The sequence below is a fragment of the Falco naumanni genome, chromosome 3, assembly GCF_017639655.2.
Source record: "Falco naumanni isolate bFalNau1 chromosome 3, bFalNau1.pat, whole genome shotgun sequence".
Classification (NCBI taxonomy): Eukaryota; Metazoa; Chordata; class Aves; order Falconiformes; family Falconidae; genus Falco; species Falco naumanni.
In genome coordinates, this window is record NC_054056.1 from 95,835,494 (window position 1) to 95,861,240 (window position 25,747).

Genomic DNA, 25,747 nt, shown 5'->3' on the forward strand with positions numbered 1-25,747 from the left:
TTTTTCAAAAAGCAATGATGCTCTGTGTAGTGGGAACACATTTTTTGGTTTATTGTGTAAACAGAAGTTTTGTACTTGTAACTATAAGGAGGTTTGATAGCAAGAGTTGTGTTAGGCTGATAGAACAAATACCATCAGACAAGGTAAAAAGAGAAGGCATCATTGAAGGAGGTGGAGACACATACTGCTCATATTCCTGGGTCGCCTGTGTGTACTCACTCTTTTGCACCCACACACTCCTAGGGAAGAGGAGGGGAACAGTTACAGGGACCGAGTAAGTCGCTTCTTTTTTTTTCTTCTACACTTTCATTTATATGTAATACACGAATATGGAGCTAAGGCAGGGGTAAATAGCCCATATAACCCTTCTCCTCACTACCCTTCTGGCCCACCTTCTCCCAATTATTTTTCAAGTAGATAATCTGATTTACAACATAATTATGTTCTCTAATTAATAATGCACAGTACAGGATCAAAAAAAATCACTTAGTATGGAAAAATTATGGTTTAGAATTAAGGGTTTGGATATGTGAACATGCTATTGTGGGTTAGCAAGTTCCATACATTGTCTAACTGCTGTTAGTAACTGTCCATTAGTGTGCTTTAGATCATGACTTCAGAATGATTTGACTCAGTCCTTTGACCAGCACTCATTTAGCCAGCCTCTGATTTCCCTTCTACAACTTACCCAGCATACATCTACATTTAGTGCCTTTAGCAAAGAGATTTAAAGCCTCAAAAATGTAATTATGTACAAGAGGCGTGCAGGGTGGGTGAGATAAAATAATTGGTAGCAACTTTTCTCCATTGGTAAGCGAAGGCCAACACAGCAGTTTAAACCCCAGAGCCCTCAGGCAGACCCCCAGAAAATGTTCTGTTATTAGCAATGTCTTTTGGTAGGTGAGTTGTATAAATGAACTCCTGGATGATCTTTTCTTGGTGTAACTGCTGTGAACGTAAACATGTGTGAAAGGAGAGAAAGCAATAATATAAAAAACATAATGACTGGAATTTGTGGTAATTTCTTCTTTTTAAAAAAAATCTACACGTTGAATGCTAGTTTCCTGCAAGGTAAAGTGGATCACGGGAAATACATTCTTGATGATGTTATTGTAAATCGTTTGCAGGTGAGAGATGTTTTGTAGTATTACTTGTGCAGAGTCCTACATGAGATAAAAAGACCAAATGGGAATTTCACTTGAAGGAGCATTGCACATCAGATACTCTTCTGTCGGGGGCTGCCAGTAGCGCAGCAGAAATGCCAAAATGAGAGGTATTAGGTAGAAAACTCACAGCAGCCTGCATTTCTGGAACTGGACTACATGAATCAGGTAATCATTTGTATATATGTCTATGTACAGTGCCAGCATTGTGGTGTTGAATATAGGTGACACAACCTTCTTACAGATGGGAATTGATCTTTTTCCCTTGTTCTGTTTCACAGACCTAGTGCAAGAGAAGAGGCAAGCCTGCAAAAGCAGGCACTGAAGATTTTCAGGTATGTGATGTCAAATACCTGAATCACAAGACCATCGTTGTAACAGGCGTACTTCAAATGTGCTGTCTCTAGGATTCCATCGCCATTAGTATTGTTCTCCATTATAAACAGATTTTTATTCTTTTCTTTATTTGTCTCTTCAACTTCTGCAAACATTTTACGATTTTCTCCTGTAAAAATGAACACCAAAAAAAAGTGGAACAAGGAGACAAGGACAACTGTGAGGAGTTACCCTCAGCTTGTTCATTGTACATGCTTTGGAATCATTAAAGGACTATGATACAGCAACGGGCAGATTATGACTTCTCGTAGCTTCAAACAGGTAGTGCCAGGAAAGTGAACAGAGACATGATATACTGACTCTAATTTATCATACTCTTCCTCTGCCTAGGAAGCCTGAAACAGTGAAGTGTTCAGGTTCAAATACTGATCAAATTCACTGTTTCTAGAGTGTGGATTTCAGGTTTAGTGGAATGGAGTAAAAATGAAAGAGGTGTTAAACTGTCAGTTAACTGCTAAGCTGTTGGAATTCCCATTTCCTGGAGAAAAAAAAACAAAACAAAACAACCACTTTTCTGCATGTAAAAACAGACTCCAGAAAATTTGGGTAAAAAAAAGCTGCAATGGAATTCTAATTTAGACAAATATTTTGTAGTTATGAAGTCATTCCGGTGATCTAAAACCCAAAATGTAGGTTTGAAATGTTCAGGTTTTTTTAACATGCCCTCACTTCCAAAACAAATCTCTCAGTTGAAACTGAACTTTAAACAGGCCCATTGATATCTTCCACCTCTTCCATCCCACAATCATGCTGTGTGAGTGGTTCTCACTGTAAGGGTTGAAATGTTCTGATGTAGTGAATTTTGTGTGTGTGTTTGAAAATACCATTGAATTCCTCTGTATTTTTTTCCAGAGTCTGCAATTTATCACCCTAACATATTCCAGAGCAAATCACTGCAGTTTCACATTCATCATGCCTTTCTTTTTTTTAAAGGAAGAACAGTAACTCTAAAAAATTATTTTGAATATTCAAAAATACCTTTGAAAGTGTGTTTGTGCAAAGAAGGATGTAACTAGAGAGAGTAATTTCAGACACCACAATTTCAGTGGAAATTGAAACACTGCTGAGAGAAGGTGAAGTGGTGATGGGGTGAGCATTCTTTAGAAATACTGCAAAATTACACTGAACCATAATGTTAAACATGCAGGGCCTAACTGAAACCTGCTGAGGTCAATTAAAATCTTGATATTAATTTTCATAGGTTTCAGATTAACCTCATCTTTATTTTGTGGAATTATATTATGATTATTTTTTTTTTTTTTTTATCCTCAGGCTTACATGCTTCTGTCTTCTCACTTGTTAAGTCTCCTTATAATGGTGGTTTTAATTTGGTGTTCAAGTTGTATTCCTCCCTGTGAGGAATACATTTATAATACAAATAGAAGCTAGGAAATGGTTACCTGAAAGTGGTGTTCCCATATGCAAAATGTTCTTTACAAAATGTCAAGTTTTGTCTGATGGAAATATTTGATAAGTTGACTCTAAATTATTTAAATAAACATCCTTTATTAAGTAAAATTGAAAAAGTGTTGGTGTGATAGTCTGTAATCGTTGGCTCAAATTGCCCATCCTTGTGATCTTTTTTCTGTTCTGTCCACTATTGTTGGTAATCTTGAAAAACTCTGGATCTGCACTTCTGGATGAGAGACTATTTTAGGCTGTGTCTCTAAGGAAATACTAGCCTTATCTGCGGCACATCATTACAATGCATTAATTTTATCTTCGCTATGCAAAGGTACAGGTTTAATATTACATCAAATGACTGTGACTACATTGCAGCAGTGGTGCAGCTGTATCTGTAAAGCTACGTGGTCCCAAAATCTTGGGAAACTAATTTTCTGTGTTTCCCCACGAATCCACAAAGTAATGAAACGTATCACTCTAAGGATAACTTATGTGTATGTTTGTGGGGTTTTTTTTTTCTCATAACTGGCAAGATAGCTCTGAATCAAATGAATAAATCAAGACTGTATTTAGCCCTCAAATTTCATGTGCTTATATGTCTGTAGCTGATGAAGAGCAGCATGCCAAGAAGCAGAATTCTCACTGTGCCATCTCCCAGATGATGCAGTCTGTATCCCTTGAACACTAAAAGGAAAATCACAATGAACCAATAACCCTTACAAGCCCTGTCTATACAGGTTGGTATTAATATGTCAGGAAAACCTGTGCCAAAAGAATGCTGTGGTATGGTATTGTTAAAATAGGAGTAAAGAAAGGTATGTGAGAAAGCCATAAACAAAAGGGGAACCTTTATATTAGCTTCTCCAGTTGGAACTGGCCAGCTGCCCTGGGGGCTAATTTAGACAATTTGGAATAGCTAATTCAAAATGTTTGAAATAATGTCACTGAGCATTGTCTGCTAGTAGCATTTCAATATTGTTCTATACAAGTAATCATCTGTTTAATCAGATTACAGAAAAAAATATCAAATGCCCTTCTACCTGTGTCCAGAGCAGTTTTTGTAACCCATTCTTATGTGCATCTTGCTCGTCATTCAGATTGCCATGTTACTTTGTAACCATGGAGAAGCAGGGAGGGATGCCTGTTGGTCGAATTTAGATTTCTCCGGCTGAGTGCAAACCAATTTTTGAGAAAAATGAGAAAACATTTCTTAATGTAAATTGTACTGTCACTCCCTTATATTATCAGTGCAAAATGGATTTCTTTCCAGATCATCTGAACTGTGTAATTAGCATATTGTTAAAGCATAGGTTTGAAAGTTCAAAATTGTATACATTTTTAGTGACTAAAGATAAATACAATTACATCAAAGCAACTAATAATTGGTCAGATAATAAAAGTTAAATTTTTTGGATAGAACTGTGGCATTTTCTAACAACTTTACCACTATTTTCTCTTAAAATCATTCTTTCCACTTTTTAAAAAAGATCTACCTGTGTTTTGAATAGGAATGATGGAAGGGAAATGTGACTAACCACTGCTCCTAAAATGTTATAGCCCTTCCAAATGGGATAAGTCATTTTTAGAAGGGGACAGCCTTTTGAGTCAATCATCATCAACTCCAGACAAAGCATATGTGATTTTGGTACTGTGCTCCCTTTTAACTTCATGAAGAATCTATTTAAACATTATTTTCTTACTCATATTCTCCCACTGTTTTGGTTTACAAGGGTAGGGGCTGATTTGACATAAATCATCTGGCAATCACAATTTTCTTACCGTTGCTATTTTGTGAATGGTTTGTATACTTTAGACTTCAGAATTATCCATATGCTATACTGCTCAATAACATTTAAAAAACCCAATATGGTTGCTGGTTTTAATTCATTTATCTTGCCTGTGTATTTAGAGCATGTATAAAATGTAACTTCTCCATCATGTCACAAAAAGTTATTGCACTCTTGGGTTCATGAATTCAAGAAACATGACATAATAGACTGGCAAATATGGCCTTGTGTCTTCTGATGATGATCCAAATCCACCCACTTATCTTGATCTGCCTATATTGTTAACAACATGGGATGTCACACAACAAATTTTTCATTTTAACTGTTCTTTATGTACAGTGCAGTGTGGAATTTACTTTTTATTGCCTTTCGGAGGGAAGTATCATACCTCTCCGTGAAATAATGGTTTTGTCAGACACTGGTATCTTTATTGTGTAGTGCTTTTAAATTCTACACTATTTATACCAAGCTTTCTTGGTGGAGGACAGGTGAGATGTGATACCCCTGTTTCTCCATGAGAATACTTAAAGCTTTGTGGATGCAGAAGTGTATTGTTGATATGATAATTGTGAGATCTGTGTTGTAGGTTTCAAACAGCATTATTTTGTTATTCCAAGTGCTCTCTGAAAGTACAAAATATAAACAGTGGCTAGAAATGACTGAAAAACCTTCTACTCACAATCCTCACAGTCTTGCGTGCTTCTTCCTACTGTAATTATACACGTTACAAAGTGTAGACATTGATTTGCAGTTAGAGGTTTATTACATTTGTTCATGACGGGGAGGAACAGCGGTAATTTTGTGGCATGCACTGCCAATATTTAGTTGTCGGGAGGTTTCTAAATGGACGGTTGTGAAAAAAAGTCAAAGAATGATGCGTGATTGTAAAACTCTTGGGATCAAAGAAGAATATAAAAATAGGAGACACATTTGTCCTGGAATGACACTGAAGGGCAATCTGTCACTCAAATTGAAATAATTTTAATTGGTCTAAATATTTCTAGTAAGATGACAGTAAATTAGAAAAGGAGATCTTTATACACTTCAGTAGCAGGTAAGAAGGATGTTGTGGAGTGAGTAATTTGCTTTCTTTGTTATACGTAATATTTTGGAACAGTTGAACTCAGTATTTCAAAGGGTATAATTTGCTATGTTGTGAGTGTAACTAAGAGAGAAAAAGCAGTATGTACATTTTACCTACATAACTTTATCATAATTATTTCAAAAGTAAAAATATGCAGTGGTTGATTTCAGATAAATTCCAAAATTAAATTAAAGCAAAGACCTCAAACTTCAAATGCTGTATATGAAAACGTCCTCTCTTTCTTTCTCTCTGGCTGTCATCACTTTATTCAGAGGATACGGGGACTGAGCTTTGTTTAACTATTCTAAAAGATGATACGGAGTACATATCAAAAACATAATAAAAGCCCCCTTGCAAGCCTACTTGCCAGAGACAAAAGAGATGCAGCATATTTGAAAAGGGCATCCCTTTCAGAGTGCAAAGATATATTATTTTTTGCTGTGTGTATTACAGTATCACCTAGAAGCTGTTGGTTTCTATTGACACAGAGTTCCCTTTGTCCTGCATACTATACTTTATAGATAAAAATGTGTGTGTATACGTACGTATCTATCTATCTATAATGTATCTCTCTGTATCTGGTTTACATTTTTATATATATATCTGTACATGCAAACACAATTACAGTTCCCACTCTGGATTGCTTGCTATCTAAAAAGGCAGGTCAATAAAAGGTGAGAGAAAGGCAGTATTATTACTTCCAGAGTTACAGAGAGATTGTGAGTGATTTTGCATGTCCCAGAGGAGTTAGGCTTAGATCCAGTTCACCAAGCCCAGATCTTTCAAGATCATGACTAAAATGTTTACTGCAAGACTGACCTTCTCTAAAATGCATATGTATCTCCTTTATTTGATAGTTTCTCGGAACTGTTTATTGTGATATGCGTTAAGTACTACATGGTAGCTAACAAAAGTTTGAGTTACCTGTTTACAGGAGTGTCTTTGGTACTACCTTTTGAGTGTTTGTCTGTCTCTCCTTTTAGAAAGTAGTTTCCAGTATTTTTTGTTGGCCACCAAAAGTAGAAAACAGAATAAGGATATAGAAACTACTTAAATGTATTATGGCCATATTTGGCATGGTGGAAGACTTTGTTTGTATTCATACATGTATTCTCACATATGTCTAAATTAAGGTGGTAATGGTACAACCCAGCCATAGCTGAGACCTTTTTTCTATGAGATTATCTTACTGATTTATTTACTAGCATATTTATACTTACTTACAAAAAATGTGAAAATATGTAAAACTTGTATGGAGTACAGTATGACATTTTTCTTCAAGCATTATTAAGACTTTCTTCTTTATTCATTTTAAGTCAATATGAAGTTTACAAACATGGAATTTCCTTTTATTTCATTATGACCTTAATGCTTCTATCATAATTTGAAAGGCTACATTACTCTTAGTCTACATGCTTTTTAGTTTTAGCTTTATGAGAGTGAAGTACTGTATCAGATCTACTGATACAGAGAGCCACACCATCAGTTCCCACAAATCTCCTCTGATACCATCTAGAGAACACTTGGATCTGTCTTGGGAACCTGAGTTGTTCACAGTCCAGTCTTCATTTAATCTTTCTGCTGGGACATATTCTTAGTTTATTTCAATTTTATTATGTTTTATATAATACTGACAGTGTTCTTCATACTTTTAGGAATAGGTGAAGCATGATCCCTGCCTTCCTGATGGCTGCAGTCTGATTCAGGGGCAATACCGCAAGGCTTGGTAGCATTACTTTGTTTGAGTAGAAATTTCAAATCCAATACCTGTCTAAAAAAAGATTTGAGAAGAGAAAAATATGCATTTATTTGAACAAAGGCAACTGATTAAAAAGCAAAAATAATCTTTTTACTCAATTTTATTAAGGTTCTGCTCATGATAAAAAGTTTGGACTTTTTATTTCCAGATGAGAACTGCTCCCTGGCTGTTACTTCATCACTTAGCTTTGACATGCTGTATGATTCTCCTCATGGATATTACTTTCACACCTGGGTACCAGTGTTGTTGTAGAAGTCATTCAGTTAGTAGTTCTCCTGACTCCTGGTGGTGGGAGCTTAGCAGTAGGTCATTGCAGAGGCTCTGTGGACTGGAGGATAAAATCCTTTGTATTATCTATTGGTTGTTTCAAGTGTACAGTTTGCAGAAGTCCAAGGCCAAGAAATAATAACAATAAGCATGTGCAGTAAGAAAGATGGTAGTAACACAACTACGGCTAAACCTGCCCAGTGTGTTGGGGATGTCCACACTGAGTCATAAACAGGTTTTGGGTAGAATAAATTAATCTTCTTTTTGAAGTGTTGTGCTTCTGAGATGAGTCAAAAGAATAAAAATTAGACTCAGGATGGAATCTGATAACTTAGACAAGATATAGATGTCAGTGAAAAAACCCATCAGCTTCTGAATTGCATTTGATGAGGGTATGAAAACCTTCTGGGCATTTAAAGGGGTAGATTAGGCTTGGCTGAAAGGTGTTCTATGATCAACAGGGGAAAGACAGAAAGCTAGAAACCATTTGTGTGAAGGAAAACATATGTGCTTTATGCCTTTTGTGTTTCTGACATTTAGTTCTAGATGTTGTTGGAGGCTGTCACTGGGAACTTGGTTATGACCCAGTAGTTGCCTTTGAGGAGGAGCAACAAGGCCACAGAAGGCAACAGGGAGAGTGGGGGTGGCAGATGGACTGGACAAGGAAGCAGTGTCCAGGGGACAGGAGACGGGATAGAAAGTCGGCTTTTATGCTGAGGCCCTAGAATCTGCAAAAGAGTGGTCCAAGGCTCAAATGGGCTGCAAGGAGGTTCAAGCTTTTTCTAATGTTGGAAGGCTTGATTTTGAAACTGCTAACTATACCACTGGGTATGTAAAAGTAGGATTTGTTTTTCTAGGGTTTTTTTATCCTTTGAAGTTAATGCATTATGTATCTTGTTAATGTACTTTGTTAGCTTAGATGAAAACATATGGGGAAAAAACCTGGTAGGATAAAACTTCCCTTCTCCAAGAGTCCTTGTACAGCAAATTGTGCCTATCAGAGAGATTATGTTAAGGTGAAAAATACCTATGTACATCTAATAGTCATGGCTAAAATATAAATTTTCTTTTTGCATTGGTGCATGTGATATTTTTTATTGGAGAGGAAGAGAAGGAGCAGATATTTTTAGGAGAGTTTTAATGCTATTGTTCTTAATTTTTAAACTGCCGATTTTATTAGCAGGAGAATGAAAATGTCAACCTGCAGCCTTTTCAATATGATGTTTTTCTATGAACTTCACCGTTTTAACTCTGTATTGTTAATAGTCAATAACAGGCTATACTTCTTATAGTCTTGTAGTACATTACCATTGCAGGATAATAAGAAGCTGTTATAAATTGACATTAGTATTTTTTAAACATCATAGTATAGGGGCAGTTTTAATGCTTCAGAGCCAAGATAATTCTGTAACCCAGATGTTTTCTGAGTTATAATTCTTTTGATCTCTCTTGACACTGCCTATTTAATGGCTGTGCCTTGCCAGAAATACTTTCCTACTTCTTCAAAATAACCTTTTTGTATGTATTGTGTGAAGTTTTCAGGAGCAGTGATTACAACTGTTAAGAGAAAGTTAGAGCTTCTGTTGCCAACAGTGACTCAATCTGAGACCCTAGGTTTCTTATGAAATTTCCATTAAAGCCATTGAGGATGTGGACTTCTTAGTCATTGTTTACAAAGGTAAAGTCGAGGCTGTGAAGAGGCAGTCTTGGGAGGTTATTGTCTAGGAGAAAGGCTGTCTATGTCCTCATGCCACAGAACAGAACAGCCCCCATGGTTCTTCCTCAGGCTCCCCAGTCACCGTATCTGTCCAAGTAGCAATGGGGTGCTCAAAGCCTGTGCTTGTAAAGGGGAAGGTGGTAAGGCAAAACAATTTGGGATATGCTTTACACGTGATGTCCCTGGGACTTACTCATACAAAGGTCAAGATCATTCCTGTACAGAAGGCTGCCACAAGGCAAATACTACTTAAGCCTTACATGTATGCCTCAGAGTAGGATTTAGGTAGTGCACAGGACTTGTGTTCAATCTGTCTTCAAGGGCTTATTTCACTCAAAGTTATAAGTCTGCCTTCTAAATGGGCATCACTTTATAACTGCTTCAAAGTCTTGGTTATGCTAAGATATAGCTGCATGTGAAAGCAGTGTGATAGTCCAGACTGAGGCAATGAAGGAGTGAGTGAGGGCACTCTGGTCCATGTCCAAAACCAGCAGTCAATTCCTGTCTGGAAACAGCATTAAAAAGCTGTGTTGGTCATTGCTGGTACTTGGTCATAGAAGGCGTTGATAAGCACATAACTCATGAGTGCTGGAGCAGTGCAGAGCCATGTGTCTGTTATGCATGGCCATCCCCAGCAAGTGCAAAAAAATGATTAATTTGAATCTAGATATTGTACATTATAGTTATACTACATTTATCTCTATTTATAATAATGTTACTTTTCATATAAATTATAATTATAATGGATGGAGCCATATATTGCAAGCATGCACTGGAGCATGGCATTCAGTCTCCCTTTGTCCCAGTGCCCCTCTCGCCTCCCTAATCTCAACAGTAACTAGATCTTTTGGATGGTCACACTAAATACTGTTAAATTTGAGTCTTTGCGGAGATTTTTGTCTTTTTCTTGGTACTCTCCTTCTTTCAGAAATTTGTTACGAACACTGAAAGGAAATAGGAAAGTCATGTTAAAGCATCTGCTTCTTTTGCAAGACATTTGGGCAGTTTGGCTCATATACTCTGAGCTAGAAATTGGTATCTAAGCAGTGGTTTCATAGCTCTGAGCATGCATATCTGATAGAAAGCAAATAACTTCATCTGCTGTTACACAAATGAGGGATGAAAATAGATCCTTCTATCTCTAAGCATAAGTACTGTAAACTGAGAAGACACCACAGATACAGTCACAGATGATCTCACTGCTCTTGCTTTTAAAAAGAATACTTTTCAAAACATTTTTGTTCATTTAATAAATTTCATGACGTCAATATTAATGCAGCAGTCTTCATATTAAGTTAACTTTAGTAGCTTTCTGCATTCACTAACAACACAGGCTACCTACCCTGATATTTTTCACTTTTTCCAAGTAAAAAAGAAGTCCAACAATATTGGGTAAACATACAAATGTCTATTAATTATTTTATTTAATTTTTATTTTATATATTTATAAAAATTAATTTAATGCAAATAATATTGTAAAAATGAAAATGTTAACATCTTTCAGCTGAAAGGATTCAGAAAAGTCCTAAGGAAACATTGGTGTAGGTGATGGTGAAGTGTTGAATTTTCTTCCCGCAGAATAACATCTATCTTAGAAAAGGCTTCAGTATGAGTAACATAAGCTGTATTTTCAATTGTGTCCACTTTCTATTGCTTTATATACAATGCTCCATATATCTATAACTGTATTTGAGCTATATGAAGCAACGAAAAAAACAGACAGACTCAGGACTGAGATGTCTTCGCATATATCAGGGGAGAATCTGCACACAAAGAGACATTTATCAGGGGTGACTGTTCCTCTGCTGAGGAAAGGAGCATACCCAAGAGTCCAGAAACAGATGATGATCTTATCAAGAAAGCCCTCTTTAGTAATATCATCAGCCTGCGCTTGCCAAGTCTGGCATTTCTGTATCATGCGTATTTGTGATGGAGGGAGCAAAGCTGTGCAAACTACATGTAGCTGGGATAAAGAACGTACTCAACCCACTGGGTCTGCACAGTGTTATAATATAATTGGGAATCATTTTTGCCAGTATGGAGTGGCCATGTGAGAATGGAGTTTACAGTATTCCTCTCACAGAAAACTGCAGGGAAAGCTCTTCAGCTGTACTGGTTGCCTTTGGGGATTTTTTCTGTCTTTCTGCAAATATTTCTACTTCAGCTTTACCTCAACACATACAGGGAGGAACAAACCTCTTGAACTGTGCATCCAAATGTGAAGATGGAAAATTACAAAGAAAAACAAAAATAATATATTTTTTTAATTGTATGAGATTTAGAATTTGAAAATAGGTGTAGATTGTTCTTGTAGTGAGTAGACTGAAAAGTAAAGATAGTTTCTTCTAATTTCATCACAGAATCAGGATTGGGCCATGATGACTGGGTTTATTTTGCCTGTGTCTGTAGACTAGATGCTGATTTGAACAGAGTATTTTTCATAGTATATGGAACTTGTCTTTGGAGCAAGTGAACAAATCTTTAGCATTTCTTAGCATATCTTGAGTAAATATCTTGTTCTTTCTACTTCTATCTCTTTCATTTTATTCTTTGAGCACATTTCTGTAAAGTTCAAAAAAGCAATCCAAATACAGAAGTCTATACAGCAGTATGAGTCTGTTCTACTAAAAAGCTAATGAAACTCTAGCAGCAGTGTTCATTATGTACTCCTTCATTCCTGACTTCCAAGAAAAAAACAGTACTTTTTGTAATAGTTCAGCTTAAACCTTAAAAATTATTTTGATATCATACTTGACGGACAATTATTGTGTAGTTTTCCATGAGCTGTATCTTTAGTAGTTACTCAATTTATGTGCTTTTTAACTTTTATTTAATTAATCACTTTCCATCCCAGCCTCCCCAAAACGTAGAAGTTGCATTGTCATTTCAAATTGATGAAGATGTGTTCACCACTGTAGGCCTGCGCTTTTCTAATCTGGGATGGCATCTTGTGTTCCTACCAAATTCTGTATATTACAGGAATGTGAGGCACTATAGGAATGTAATTATTTTTTCCTTTGTATTCATTGTATAGAACCAAATGAAGACTTAACAAATAGAGCACAAATATAAATTTTTGAAGAGTCAGTGCATACAGTTCTTTTGAAACTACGGTCTCTGAAAACTGCTTGTGTTGTGTGACATAGTGCACCTCCACATCACTGAAGTTGGCTCTGCTTTGCAGTTGGGAGTATAGAACAGCTTATATACCTAAGGTCACATCGACCAGGCAGTAGTACTATGTCAGTGTAGTGGTCATAGCCAGAGCCCAGTGTAAATTTTAATAACTAGCAATGAAACTTCTGCTCAGAAAAGTTTTACAGCCTACATGGTGATCTGGCTGCTTGGAGATAGAGAATGAGTTTTACCAGGTATCAGATGAAATCACATCACTGGGTGCAGTGTAGACACACCTGAAGTGTTCAGTTTAGGCAGGATTCAGCTGAGCAATGAGGTATTAGAATTAGTATACTTTATTTTGGTGGTTTAGCTTATGAATTAAGCACTATAACAACACACATGCCTTGGCTAAAAAAGGATAATAGTGTTTACATTCTGTTTCTAAATGTGTATTCATGTACTTCTGTCCTTATGTTTCAGGCTTGGAAATGTATATCTTCTCTAACTTTGGCAGCATTTCTGCATCCTTCTTTTTCTTGAATAACTTCTGTTCTTTTTTTTCCAGGCTGTGTCTTTGCATCCTGATAAGACCCAACTTGGGTTTTCAAATGGTTCCTTCTCTAGACTCCCTCTCTCTAGCCTTGTTTTTTAAATTTACTCCCCACCCCCACCACCATGGCCCTTTTTTCAGAAAATCTTTCCCTAGACTTTCTCTGTCCTCACTTTCAGAATATTTTTTCCTTCCCTTTATTGTCCATTGTAGGACAGTGCTGTTGCAGATAAGGATAGCATCTGCACTCTGCCATTTGCAGTGCTACCAGGTAGGAAAGATAAAGAAACTGCTTCTGACTTTCGGGGCTCTAAAGAAAGGTACGGAGCAGCAAGATTTTTGTTAAAGAAAGTGGAGAAGCCTTCTCATTTGTCATCCTTACCTAGAGTGCACAGCTGCCCTGTGGGAGCATTGGCAAGATGGGCAACACTAGGCAGCTTGGTTAGGAATGAAGCAGCATGTGGCAGCTTTTCCTGCATATTTTTTTTGCTATCTAGACCTGCTTCTAGGCATAGGCAAAGGAGAGCAGTGGCTTAGAGCAATAAGTACTGGTGGGTTATCCTTATGTCTCACTTCTCTCATGGCCATTGTGCCATGGTTTCCTTTGACCCTACTTCTTAAGAGGGATGGGACCAGGGAGGATCATGTTTAGGGGGAGGAGTTGCTGAGGGGTTGCAGCAACTTCAGAGAAAGAAAGAAGACTGCTCTGTTTAGAAACCCTCTGCCCCCTCAGTGGCAGCAGAATAGCAACGCTCCTAGGGAGACTCCACAGAGCTGTTTACTCAGCTTTCAGTTTCAAGTCTGTTCCTTCTTCCACCTGTCTCATCCTAACAGTGGGCTGGCCCTATTTTCTTGTCTTTGGAGCAGCAAAATTAAATTTGCCTTTGCTTCTTGATGACCTAAATGACCTCTGGTTTTGCCAAGACCTCTGTGAATGCAATTTTCATTGCGAAGAAAATTGTAAAATGTCTTTTGAAGATTGATGGTAATTTAGTCTTTTACTATTTGGACTCCAGTGTGAACTTCTATATATGTGTGTCTTTCTAGTAAGATAACTAGAATTCTTGTATCCCACATCAGACTTTGCAGTGCTGCAAAACAGATTGTGTCATGACAGACCTCAGATCTTCTATCTCCAGAGCCAGTGCACTGCAGAACAGGTGCAATACTATCCATTGTGGAGAGATGTGAGAATTAGGTAATACAATGTATTAAATCCCTGATAGGTAAATGGTAATTTGAGATGGTTGGCCATTTTCAGAATTTTTTTACAATGCAGGTGGTGAAACGCTGGAACAGGTTGTCCAGGGATGTGGTAGCCCCATTCCTGGAAACATTCAAGACCAGGTTGGATGGGGCTCTGAGCAACCTGATTTACTTGAAAATGTCCCTGCTCATTGCAGGGCGTTAGAACTAGATGACCTTTAAAGGTCCCTTCCATCCAAAACTATTCTGTGGTTCTGGGGTTCTGTGATTCTGCGAATTGCCTGTCACCCAACATAATTCTGCAATATATCCCAACATATTCCACAATAGCAGTGGCAATCATCCAGTCAGTGCTGGAAGGGGCTGCAGTATTCCTTCATTCATCATGAAGTGCTGTGGCTTAGCATATTTTGGGTTACTGCTTCAGACTCTCAGTTACTTGTTTCAGAGTTTTGGGCTATTGAATGAGTCCTGTGGAAAGGGAACATTTCTGTTTTGCCACCTACATTATGTTATCTTTTCCAATGCAATTACAAGCTAATTCAAAGCTTTTTGTGTTAGGCTAATAGGTTCTGATTCACTGCTGTCAGCCAGTACCTCTTTGTGCACTTTTCATACAGCTTACCAGTCCCCCTACCACTTACCTATGAAGAACATTTATTTTTTCCCTGAGTAGAGGCTCATCATAGGCAAATCATTAATGGAACATCAAAAAGATCCCATCTGTTAGAGTTGCATATGGCTAAGATCACAATTATCAAAAGTCTTCCCCCCCCCCCCATGCTTATCCGCACAATAAATGTAGTTGTCAGCAGGATAAGTTCACGCATCGGATAAGGTCACAATTTCATTTAGTGACAACTTCCAACAGCGTGAACTTACTAGGTTCGATTTATTAAAGAGTCAGAAAGGATAAGATCACTGCATGGCCAGCCTGATTTATCAGGGTTTGACTGGAGTACTTGAATAGAGAATGTCGTATTTCAAGTTTATGTTCAAAACTGTAGTTTAGTGTGTGTTATGTCTCAGAGACTTGAAAATTGAGGGTGGAGAATTTAGAGGAAGTATCTCAATAATGCAGTTTATGTCTGCCAAGCAAGTGTATGAGCATTTAATATTGGAGCTGCCTTGTTAAGAATCAATCACAGAAGTGGAAATGGGATGGTTCTTTGCTATCAGTGAACTACTGTATGCACACATATACACATTAGTTTGTTCTAAAGGAGGTAATCACCTGTGTGGAGTTGCAGATTCTTCCTGTGCATATAGGACAGCAGGCAGATCTTGGGCTCTGGGCTGGGCAGCACTTAAAAACTTCTGAGAGTGTTTTTAACTTCCTTGCTCTGACGTCAGAGCAGTCCTTGTTTGAAACTACAACATATGTGATTTCTCTGTGATGCAAAAATATTCATTAGAGAGCCAGGTGGCTGTGCATTGGAAATATGCAAAGAAGAAGCCAATTGCTAGTGGAAATTGGTGCAGCCCCGTGATGTCAAATAACCAATCTCTAATTATAGGAGAGGAAGAGCTTACTCTTTCTTTTTAACTAACTCCACTTAGAAAGCTATTCCTGACAAAAAAAAAAAAAAAAAAAAAAAAAAAAACAACCAAAAAACCCCAAAACCTACTGCCAAAGCTATCAGTGCCTTGCTTAGAAATTTTAAACATTCATAAATCTGGATACAGATATTTCTGAATGAAGTAGTTCGCTTTTTCTCCCCGAAAAGGCTGTTCAACATTCACCTTCAGATATACAGTCCTTTGTTTCTTATTCCAGAACGTGGGTAGATGAATGAAAGCCAGTATTATTTTGTTCAGGAATACAAAGTATAGTTGAATTCTTCCGTGAAGAAGTGAATCACTGGTATGTGAATTGTGATCAAATCCTGTAAAGGCCAAAAGCTATTGTTGGGTTCTCGTGTACACTACGTGTTTTGTAGAGTTGTTGGGGTTTTTTTATTATTGTTATTCTGATGTTGCTGTAAAAGAAGACAAAGCTAAACTGACCTCTCTACTTTCTGTTTTATGCAAGCCTTGTCTGGCATCCCTGAAACAATACATATATGGAAGAAAATAATCCTAAATTGGGTCCTTTCATGCTTGTTTTGTATCCACCAAGGTGGCCTAATATCTTAAAAGCCATGGGATGTTTTGTAGCTGTACTAGTGAGTCATGACTTGGGGCTTCTTTTACAGTGCAGCTATCATAAGTCTTTGAGTAATCACAGACTTTAAAAGTATGCTACATCTACAAGATAAGAGAAACAGCCCACAGCACTAACAGCATTATCTTTTACCAAAATTGATTAGCCCATACTATGTGTCTCAAATATTTTGTATAAACTTACTGAGCAAGCTGGAAATAAGCGTGTTCCTGAAGAACAAGCTGAAAAAAACCCCACCCTTGCTCTATGGCAAGGAAAAGGGAAGTAAATATCACTAAATGGAATGTCTCTTAAGCAATTTTATTTTTTTTTTACCTAACTTGCAAAAACTAAAAGCAGAGCATCACTCCCTTTGCTTATGTTTCTTAGTGATGCTTCTGTTTTGCTACTTGCTGTCCTTTTGAATCAAACTGTTGACGAGTCTAGGGGGAAGACAGCAAAATACACAACTGCTTTGTGACTTTGCCATAGAAATGATGAAATATATCACATAATTTATCCCAGGGCTGTGAGTGAATTCTATATATTATAATTTACTGTCATGTGCAGGAACGTTATGTTCAGTACTGAGGTGGTCTGTTGCAACAGTTGTTGACTAGAAACACCTGTATTTGGCACAGTATTTTCTGGTTCCTTTGGGCTGGAGCACAGCAGGTTTTTTCATCCTTTCTTCCTTTTCTCCCCTCTCGTTGGGTTCTCTGTGGACAAGCACCTGTGAAGAGTCAGTACAGGCTGAGTCTTTGCACTTCTTACTGTGAGTGGTGATGCAGCAGTAAAATATCAAATCCTCTTCCTTCTCCTTATGTCATCTTTGAAGTTGCCCAGCAGTTGTGCAGGGGACGGTAGCTGCAGAGAGCACTTCTGGCTTATATCTGAACTTCTTGTGAGGCTGAGGAGGGAAATCTTGCCTCACCAACACATTTTTCAAATTCTTTTAATTAAGAGTCACAGGGTGAGATTCTCATTTTTTTAATTATTTATTTTATATTTTTTTTCTCCAGCAAGCTCCCTTGAGGTCACACATTGCTCACAGCCACAGGTATGGCACCGCTTAAACCAGCCTCCTTGCGGGAAGCTGGCAGCGAGCGGGGGACAGCCCTGTTCTTGGCAGCAGGAGGCTGTGCCCATCTGTTGCGGCAGTTTCGATACCACCAAATAGGAAATTTCAGGGGAGAAAACTGTTGTAAATGAATGCAGAAAAGTTGCAGACTCCTTACTCCAGGGTCAAGGGAATCAAGAAGAGGATTTTTAATAGTGACATTTGTAATCTTTCCTCTCCAAACCCTTGTACCAGCCCCTGGCGTTCCTGCTTAGGGCAGACAAAAGAACATATACAGGGGTTTCACAGAAGATGCAGGCTTTGGTAGGAAAAAATAAAAATAAAAAAGCAGATGCTTGTAGGCGCTGATGCGCAATGTTGGTTTTTTGTTTGTTTGTTTTTGGGGTTTTTTTTGTGTGTGTGGGGGGGGGGGGTTTAACTTACAGCTCTCTTAGTGTTTATTTTTCCCCCTAAACAAAGATTTTCAGTGAAAAAAAATATTTGCCAAGGATCAAATTGTAATGTGCTGCACCTTGTACAAGTGTAGCCAAAATGTCTGGTATTTGCCAAAACTTAAAAGCAGATTATTCTTCCCAACTATAACATTCACCCACAGCATTAAAATGGCTATGGGTCAAGGTGACTAGAGGGAACTGTGTCTTTTTTGGAGAGCTATGATCAGGGGAAACAGGAAGGTTATGCAGCAAAATGTTTTGTAAACCTGTCTGCAACCTACTGCTCTGTCGTGGTGTTCCCAGCGGAGGGAAAAATACAGCAGCTTCAGTACAAGTCAGCATGATGTTACCACATCTGTAGTACATTTCAATGTATTCATACATACTGAAATGTCTTGCCCAAACTACAACTTGGGACTGTAACAAAGGAGAACAAAAGAGAGAAAGAATCCATACTAATTTATTTATCAGCTTTCAGGAAAAAAAAACAGTTTTGGAAAATAATTGCTTGCTTTTATGTTTGCCTCAAACCTGAACTACTTACCAGGTATAAGATTAATGTTATTAATTTTATTTAAAACATAAAGTGTAATGATGTGTACCTTACAACTTAGGTAGGTTTTTGGATATCACTGGATGATCTGCCCTAAGTTTGTCGTTCTTAATCCATTAAAAGACAGGCCTGCTTGTAAATCCACAGGTACAGATAAGGAGTCACTGTTTGACTGTGTCTGAACCCTTTTCAAATGAAAAATGTCAGTGGCAGAAAGGGAGGCTGAATTATTTTTTAAAAGGGTTTTCAAAGATTCTCATGATTCCTCTGGTATCAGTTAAATGTGACATGTCCATAGACATGGCTGTTTTTTAGTGTGTAAAAGCAAGCAAATGCTACAGTTTTCATCTCTATGTAGAGACAAAATGCTGCACTATATGCCGAAGTGATCAACGTGTTACCTTGCAATACCAGAAAGATTTCTCTCTTCCATGATTTACATATAAAGAGATTTTTTACAGTTAATACAATATGTAACAATGTGACTTTGGGACTTTGGGGGGGGGGGGGGGGGGGGGGAGGAAATGCCTTTTCTTTCTTTTGGGGTTTTTGTTTTGTTTTTTTGTTTTTTTTTTCCTGTTTGGATGCATATGTATCATATGTATCATATGCATATGTAAATTAGATATAATTAATCCATAAGCTTTCCTGCTCACATACTGCCTTTTAAAATGTCTTAGCACTGTCATGATGAGGACTCACCCGCATACACAGATGCTTTTGTAAACTGATACAACTCTATTTCCTAGATTTGTTCCAGTTTCCAGGAAGGATCTGATGTACAATTTTACGTAGAGTAGTTTTGTAATCTGCAACACTCAGAGGTGAAATTTAGATTTCTGTGCTTGAAAATAGAAGCTGGAGCCAAGTCTTCTTTTTGGAAAATGGTTGAGATTAACTCCTGCAGACACAGGAAAACTTCACAGCCTGGCTGTAACATAAATCCAGGCATCCCTGAGAATGGTTAGCACAGGGAAGTCTGTGAAGACTGCCAGTAAACCAGGAGTTACTCACTTCCTCCAGCCCAAGGTTCATTTCACAACAGCCAGTTCTAAATCTGGGACAAGTGGACTTCTTGCACAGTTGGACTTTGTTTGTGAAAAAGCATGGTCCTGATTTGGGGTAGAGTTGTTGAGAAGGGATGTGCTGATGCAAAAGGCAGGAATTATTGTTGTATCTGGTTGGTATGGAAAGGGAGGAGGGGCCTTTAGCAAGCAGGGAAAACAGGTCAGGAGAAATCATGGCTACAGTGAAGTCAAGTTGACCTCTGCCACTTGAGAATAACAGATTTTCTTCCTACCTTCAGGAAGGCCAAAGCTTGGAAGTGCCACAGTGTGTAACAATTCAGTTAAACATCTAACAAGAAAAGCAGAGATCAGCCCCTCCTCCTTGTTCCATTTTATCCCTCCTAAAGTTTAAAACCAGAATTTATTTGAATTGTTTTAGAAAATAATGTTAGAAATTGTGTATATAAACATAACTGTTGCTGGTTTTGATTGAAACATTTATTCATAGAAAAATAAGCTTATTGAAGAGACTGCTTTCAAAGAAGAGTTGTGCAGAATTTTTTTTTTAGTCCTGAAATGAAGTGAAAACAATGTTGGGGAAAAAGGTGGTGACTGAATTTTATTTTTTCTTCCCCAGTAACGATCAATTGTGTATTATTCTTACTCTTTTCACTGGCAAAAAAGAAAAAAGTTAAAGTGAGCTAAAGTAGCAATTTCACTTTTAAGTGTTAATTCTGTACTACTTACTTTCAAAAACAGAATCAGCTTTTAAATAAAAAGACAAGTTAGTACTTACTAAATAAAAATCACTATACCACCTCCCCATTGCTTTTACGTATTTTGTGTTAAAACCTAAAGCTAACAATTTAAATTGTTTTGAGTCTAATTCTGAAATGTTACTGCTAGTGAAACCTCATTTGTTTCAATTTTTTTTAAAAACAAATTATAGTAAATGGTTTTAGTTGTTTCTTCAAAGTTAGTAGAGTTGTGGATTTATATTGCTACATGGTATGTCTCTAAAATTTTTAATAACTGAACGTTTCAGAATGTGGTCTTGCAACAGCAAAATGCATCAAGAAGGTTAATGCAGCAGGTGTGGCTGCTATTGCACTCTCTCCTTCCAGCTGTCGTCTCCCCCCTCCTCAGCATTTCTTAAGAACTTTCACGAAACGGCTATTCTGAATAAAAATGCCTTCAAACTCTAATGCGTGTGAAAAGACAGAAGAAAGGAATGGGACTTTCTAAACCAAATTTGAATATAATTATAAGGGAAAAAGGTTTGTTTTTCTTTTGCAGGATGACAAGATCAGTTGTTTTTCAGACAAGCATAATTAATTCTCATTATATGGCTCCTCAGAACACTGTGCATGTAAAGCCAACACAAAGGCAGAGGTGGTTGTTGTCAAGGCACAAGTGAAAGTACTGTCAACACTGCTTGTTTTCTTTGTTTGCAGGAGAGTTGGAGGTGGTCCAGAAAGACGGGGAGCGCAAGATTCAGAGTCGGCAGCAGCTTCCGGTTGGAACAACGTGGGGGCCTTTTGCTGGGAAGATGGATCTGAATAACAACACCTTGGTATGTAGATGCTCCACGAGGATTCGCTTCACTATATTGTGTGTCGTTCTCTAGGGAATAGCCTGAATTACTACTCAGCCCGAGTATTTGAAAACAGGCATTGTTAGCTTTCACAGACAGTGTTATTTGGCTCTTTTCCAATTCATCTGTGGCAACCATCCACATAAAGTTATTTGGAGCATAGGTTAATAGTATTTAACTTATTATTTTACAGAAGGGAAATGTCACTTCCTTGTTTGCTGAACCAAGCTGTTGCATTTCAGTAGCAATAACTGATTTTTTAGTGACTTTTAAAATTTTTCATAGCATTAATTGCTGAATACTTGATTTGTATTAATGGATGTAAAGAGCTACATTATTTTAGGATAAACAATGAATTTTCCTTAATGGTAATGTTACTGAACATAGCAAGATATTCCATCAGATTAGGATTCTTTTCAAAGCTATCAAAAGGCACCTGTCATGTAATATATTCTCAGTTAGTCTTCTTTTTTATTCTTGTTGCAGAAAGTATGTGGACCATATTACTTAAGAGTAATGCTTTGCTGGTCTCAGTTCAGTGCACTGAAAATCATGTCATTCCTAGGTCTTAATTTCATTTTTGCTTGTATTGGTTTTAATTTTGAGCTTCAATATAGTTCAAATTAATTTTTTGAAAATATCTGGAGAAGTGACCCTGTACTGGAAAAAAGCAATACCTCTAGAAGGGTTTAGAGAATCTTGGAGCATGCATTGCCTTGTGGGATTCTATTGAAGAACCATTATCTTCAGTGGGATCACTGTTTGCTATTACAGACTTAGCATGAAAGTATTGGCGTAAAGACCTGTGGAGCTATTTCACAGAAGTGTATTATATACTTTTGGGGTACATACATTTGTGCTGTAAATGGAGAAGCTGAGCTTCCCAGTGTTGGGGGTATTGTCCTGACCTTGGAGGTCCTGAGGGAGAGGAGGAGTGCTGAGTTGCTGAAGTACCATCTGGGACAGTGCAAGAGAGGGGTTATGTAGACATGGCAGAAAAGGGGGTAAATGGATAGTCTTCAACTCTTGCCTGGAGAACCTATGCCTACATATTGGACTTCTCTTTCTAAGGGCCTGCTGGATAGTATGCATGTTACTTTCTGCAAATACGCACATTAAAATTGTGGTGAAGCATTATTTTGTTATGAGTACATAGTAGACATTTAAGAACTTGGTATTTTGTAGACTCCTTAGCATAATTTATTAATTATAAGGTGCTAACAAGATGTTACAGGAAGTGGCATGGAAACTTTGTCTAAGTTCCCTAGAGTTCAGCGTTCCCAACCCAGATCAGATTTCCCATTCAGGCAACTAAATAAAGGATGGATTTTCAAAAGTACTGGACACTCAAGGCATCTTATTGTTAGAAAGGAGAAACTGTAAAATTTGAATACCTCTCTCCGTTTTCTCCATCCATTTAATGTTTATTTTTTCATTTATTTTATTCATGGTCTATCAGCATTCTCAAAATGTTTTTCATAAAATGACATTGGTGACAACTACCTGTAATTCAAATAATTCTTTGATTCCATCATTTCTACTTTCATCAACTTACACGCCACAGAAATCTTAGTCTTGGTGTAGCTCAGTCAGTCCACATAATACCTCAGGAAAAATGCTAGCTTTTTGTTGTCCCTATTGCTCTGTCCACTTGTACCACTTCCTCAGGTATATAAGACTTGAAGATAATGTTTGAATATGGGAGATGATGTTGACTGACCCTTCACTACAAAAGTTATCGTTGTCAGATATTCTTAGGATGCATATGCAACACCAGCAGTTGATCATAGTGTTCATTTTTGTTTTCTGAAGGAGACAGAGCAACAACAATCCTAGCAGGAGCTTGCTTCTTCTGTGGTAGCATAGGCATATATTAAGGTTTGCTGTTACTTTGCAAATTTGAGCAAATACTACTTCTGCTGTAACAACATTTAGCTAAGGTATTTTGGTTTTAATGAACTCCTAATTAAGCGGCGAGCAGAGCTGACTTTTTAGTTTGGTGATTGTAATGGGATGGAGCAGCTTTCTCAACCTAGTTCAGAGAGATGTGGGATGAAACTCCTGAGAACATTTTCCTCACTAAACTAGAAATATACTAGTTTGTTTCTTGTCAAATTAAAAACCATGAAGTTTATTTTTGCTAACACTTGGAAGTTGTTACTTTTGGTTTGCCTGCTAATACAAATACATTTAGAAATCTGAAAAAGTTCCTGTCAACAGAATTGTAGTCCTCAGTAATATTGTTTTGTCCCCTGAGCACCTTCTTCCTTTGAGATAGTCAAAACGGAACTGGATATGATCTTGAGCAATCTGAGTTAACTTTGAAATTGTATCTGACTTTGAATTTTGCCCTGCTCCGAGCAGGGTGAGCTCCAGAGGTCTCCTCCAACCTGAATTATTCTGTGATTCTAAGTATTGTTTCTTTTCCCCAAATATCAGATGCTTCCTTTAATCCTACATTTGTTACTTTAAAATGCTTTGTGGAGAAACGTAAACCTTCTGATAGAATTTTAATTTACTGTTTAAGTAACGCAAGCCCGGTGCCAGCTTCTACATTTTTTTCTTCTATCTTTTTTTTTTTTCCCCCCCCCCCTTGAAATGTTTCTGGTTTATTTATGATTCTTCTGCTTGCTTGACATATTTGATTACTTTTCTTACTAGCATATGAGCTCTTGATTGTTCATAACAGCAGCTGTGTTTGTTTACTTAAGTTATTTCTATCTGTTTTGGAAAGTTCATTGGGTAAAGCCTCACCTCCCTAGAATACCATCAGACTTTCACATCAGTAGCTGGCAGCGTGTTTAGAGTTAATTTCTGAATGAGAACTTCAAACATGGCACTGTTAGAAACATTTAATAATTTTTGGAAAAGAGCTTTAATGTGAATTAATATAGAGAAGAGAGGAAAGAAAAATCAGTGAACCTCAGGTGAATAAATATCACAATTTTTGCAGCTGTTCTCTTTATTAGAAAATACGTTTGTGGCTGACCACAAGTATTTTACCTGACTATACTGTTTAGTGTTGGCAACGTGACACTGCCTCACAGGATTCATTACCTAGCTATAACAGTTACAGCTTACTCACTACTCTTGTACTCTGCACTTTATACAGCCTGTACATGTAATATCCTGTTGAAGTGCTTCTTATTTCAAGCAATGCGGTGTTGCTGAATACAGTCTCCCTGCTGTTAGCTCAGGAGACGGACCAAGTTAATTAATGCAGCACGATAATTAATTGAGTCACTGTGCCAGATGTCAAATACTTTTTAGATCTTTCAAGTTTCTGTCTTGAAGTATATTAACAATATACATCTCAGAGTAGTGGAAGGTTGGGTACTTTGAGCAAAAATGATTTAAGTGGTATTCGCAATTGCAATAGGACTAGCAGCTGTTGATTTCATCAGCGGTGCCACTGGACTGTTGGGAAATATGGTAGAGCAAGGTCTGTATCAGGACTGCAGAATAGTCAGACTCTAATGGTAGATTTGAAATAGTGCAATGACTCGTAAATTTCTTAATTTTTCTTACCTAGGAGTTTGCCGGTACTCATGAATTACAGGCTGGTCAAAACCCCTTATGAAATAATGTACCCCAGTGCATTACCGTTACTATTGAAACAATCTGCTTGCAACCACCAGAAATCTTAAGAATGTTGTTTTTAACAACAAAGAGTGAGTCTCAGATCTTAAAACTTGTCTAGGCATTTAATTCCCATTTTATTCGGAACTTAACATCTTATCTCATTATTAAACATTTATAGATATCTAGTTAGATACTTTTATTATATTTAGATTGATAGATTTCCTATTTAGATAACTCTAATGATCTCTTCCTGTAGTTCTGCCAAACTGGCAAAATTCTGCTCTCAGGTAAATGCATAGTTTACATCTGTCTACACAAGTGGGCATAGAGGTTATTGCCTTCCATTTCCTCCCACTTCTTCCATTTTCCATCAGCTGCTTCATTATAGTTGATAGTCTCAAGAAGTTGAAATGCACAGGACAATCTTTTCAAGCCTAGAAAGTGTACTAAGAGCTTGTTCTCTTGTTTTACCGTAAAAAAGAGATCACCTACATGTTTCCAGACTCTGATTGAGATTTAATATAATTTCGCCATTTTAACAAAAAGACACATCAAGAGTTTTGTACAATACTGCTTTCTATCTACAGTTGGTGAGAACTCAGTTCTACAAGGAAGGTGATATAATTTAATCACTAGTTTTACCAGAAAGGCTCCAACTTGCAGAAAATTCAGTAGTTTGTGGGTACCTACAGGTAGACAGGAATATATTTCTAATGTGTGAAACTCCTAGCTTGAGATTCCTGTCTTTTAACATCTGCACAAATGTCAAGTCTAATGTGAACAAGCAGGTGAGAAGAGCAGAAGACCCCTCTAGGCTGGGCATAAAACCCACTGCTGTGTGCAGAGCAGCTCTAAATTCAAGGCACTAGCAGCCTGTTTAAGGAAAAGCCGTTTGCTTGT

The 25,747-nt window shown here is 37.4% G+C and overlaps 1 protein-coding gene across 3 annotated transcripts in view; it reads left to right on the top strand.

The window, feature by feature from the left end:
* The window catches only part of ZFPM2 (zinc finger protein, FOG family member 2), a 321,906-nt gene that overhangs the window by 136,393 nt on the left and 159,766 nt on the right, over positions 1-25,747 (top strand). For all 3 annotated transcript variants that reach the window (XM_040588202.1, XM_040588204.1, XM_040588203.1), the window contains one exon: positions 21,126-21,244. In XM_040588202.1, the coding sequence (XP_040444136.1) occupies positions 21,126-21,244 (119 nt within the window). The remainder of the gene's footprint in view (positions 1-21,125; positions 21,245-25,747) is intronic.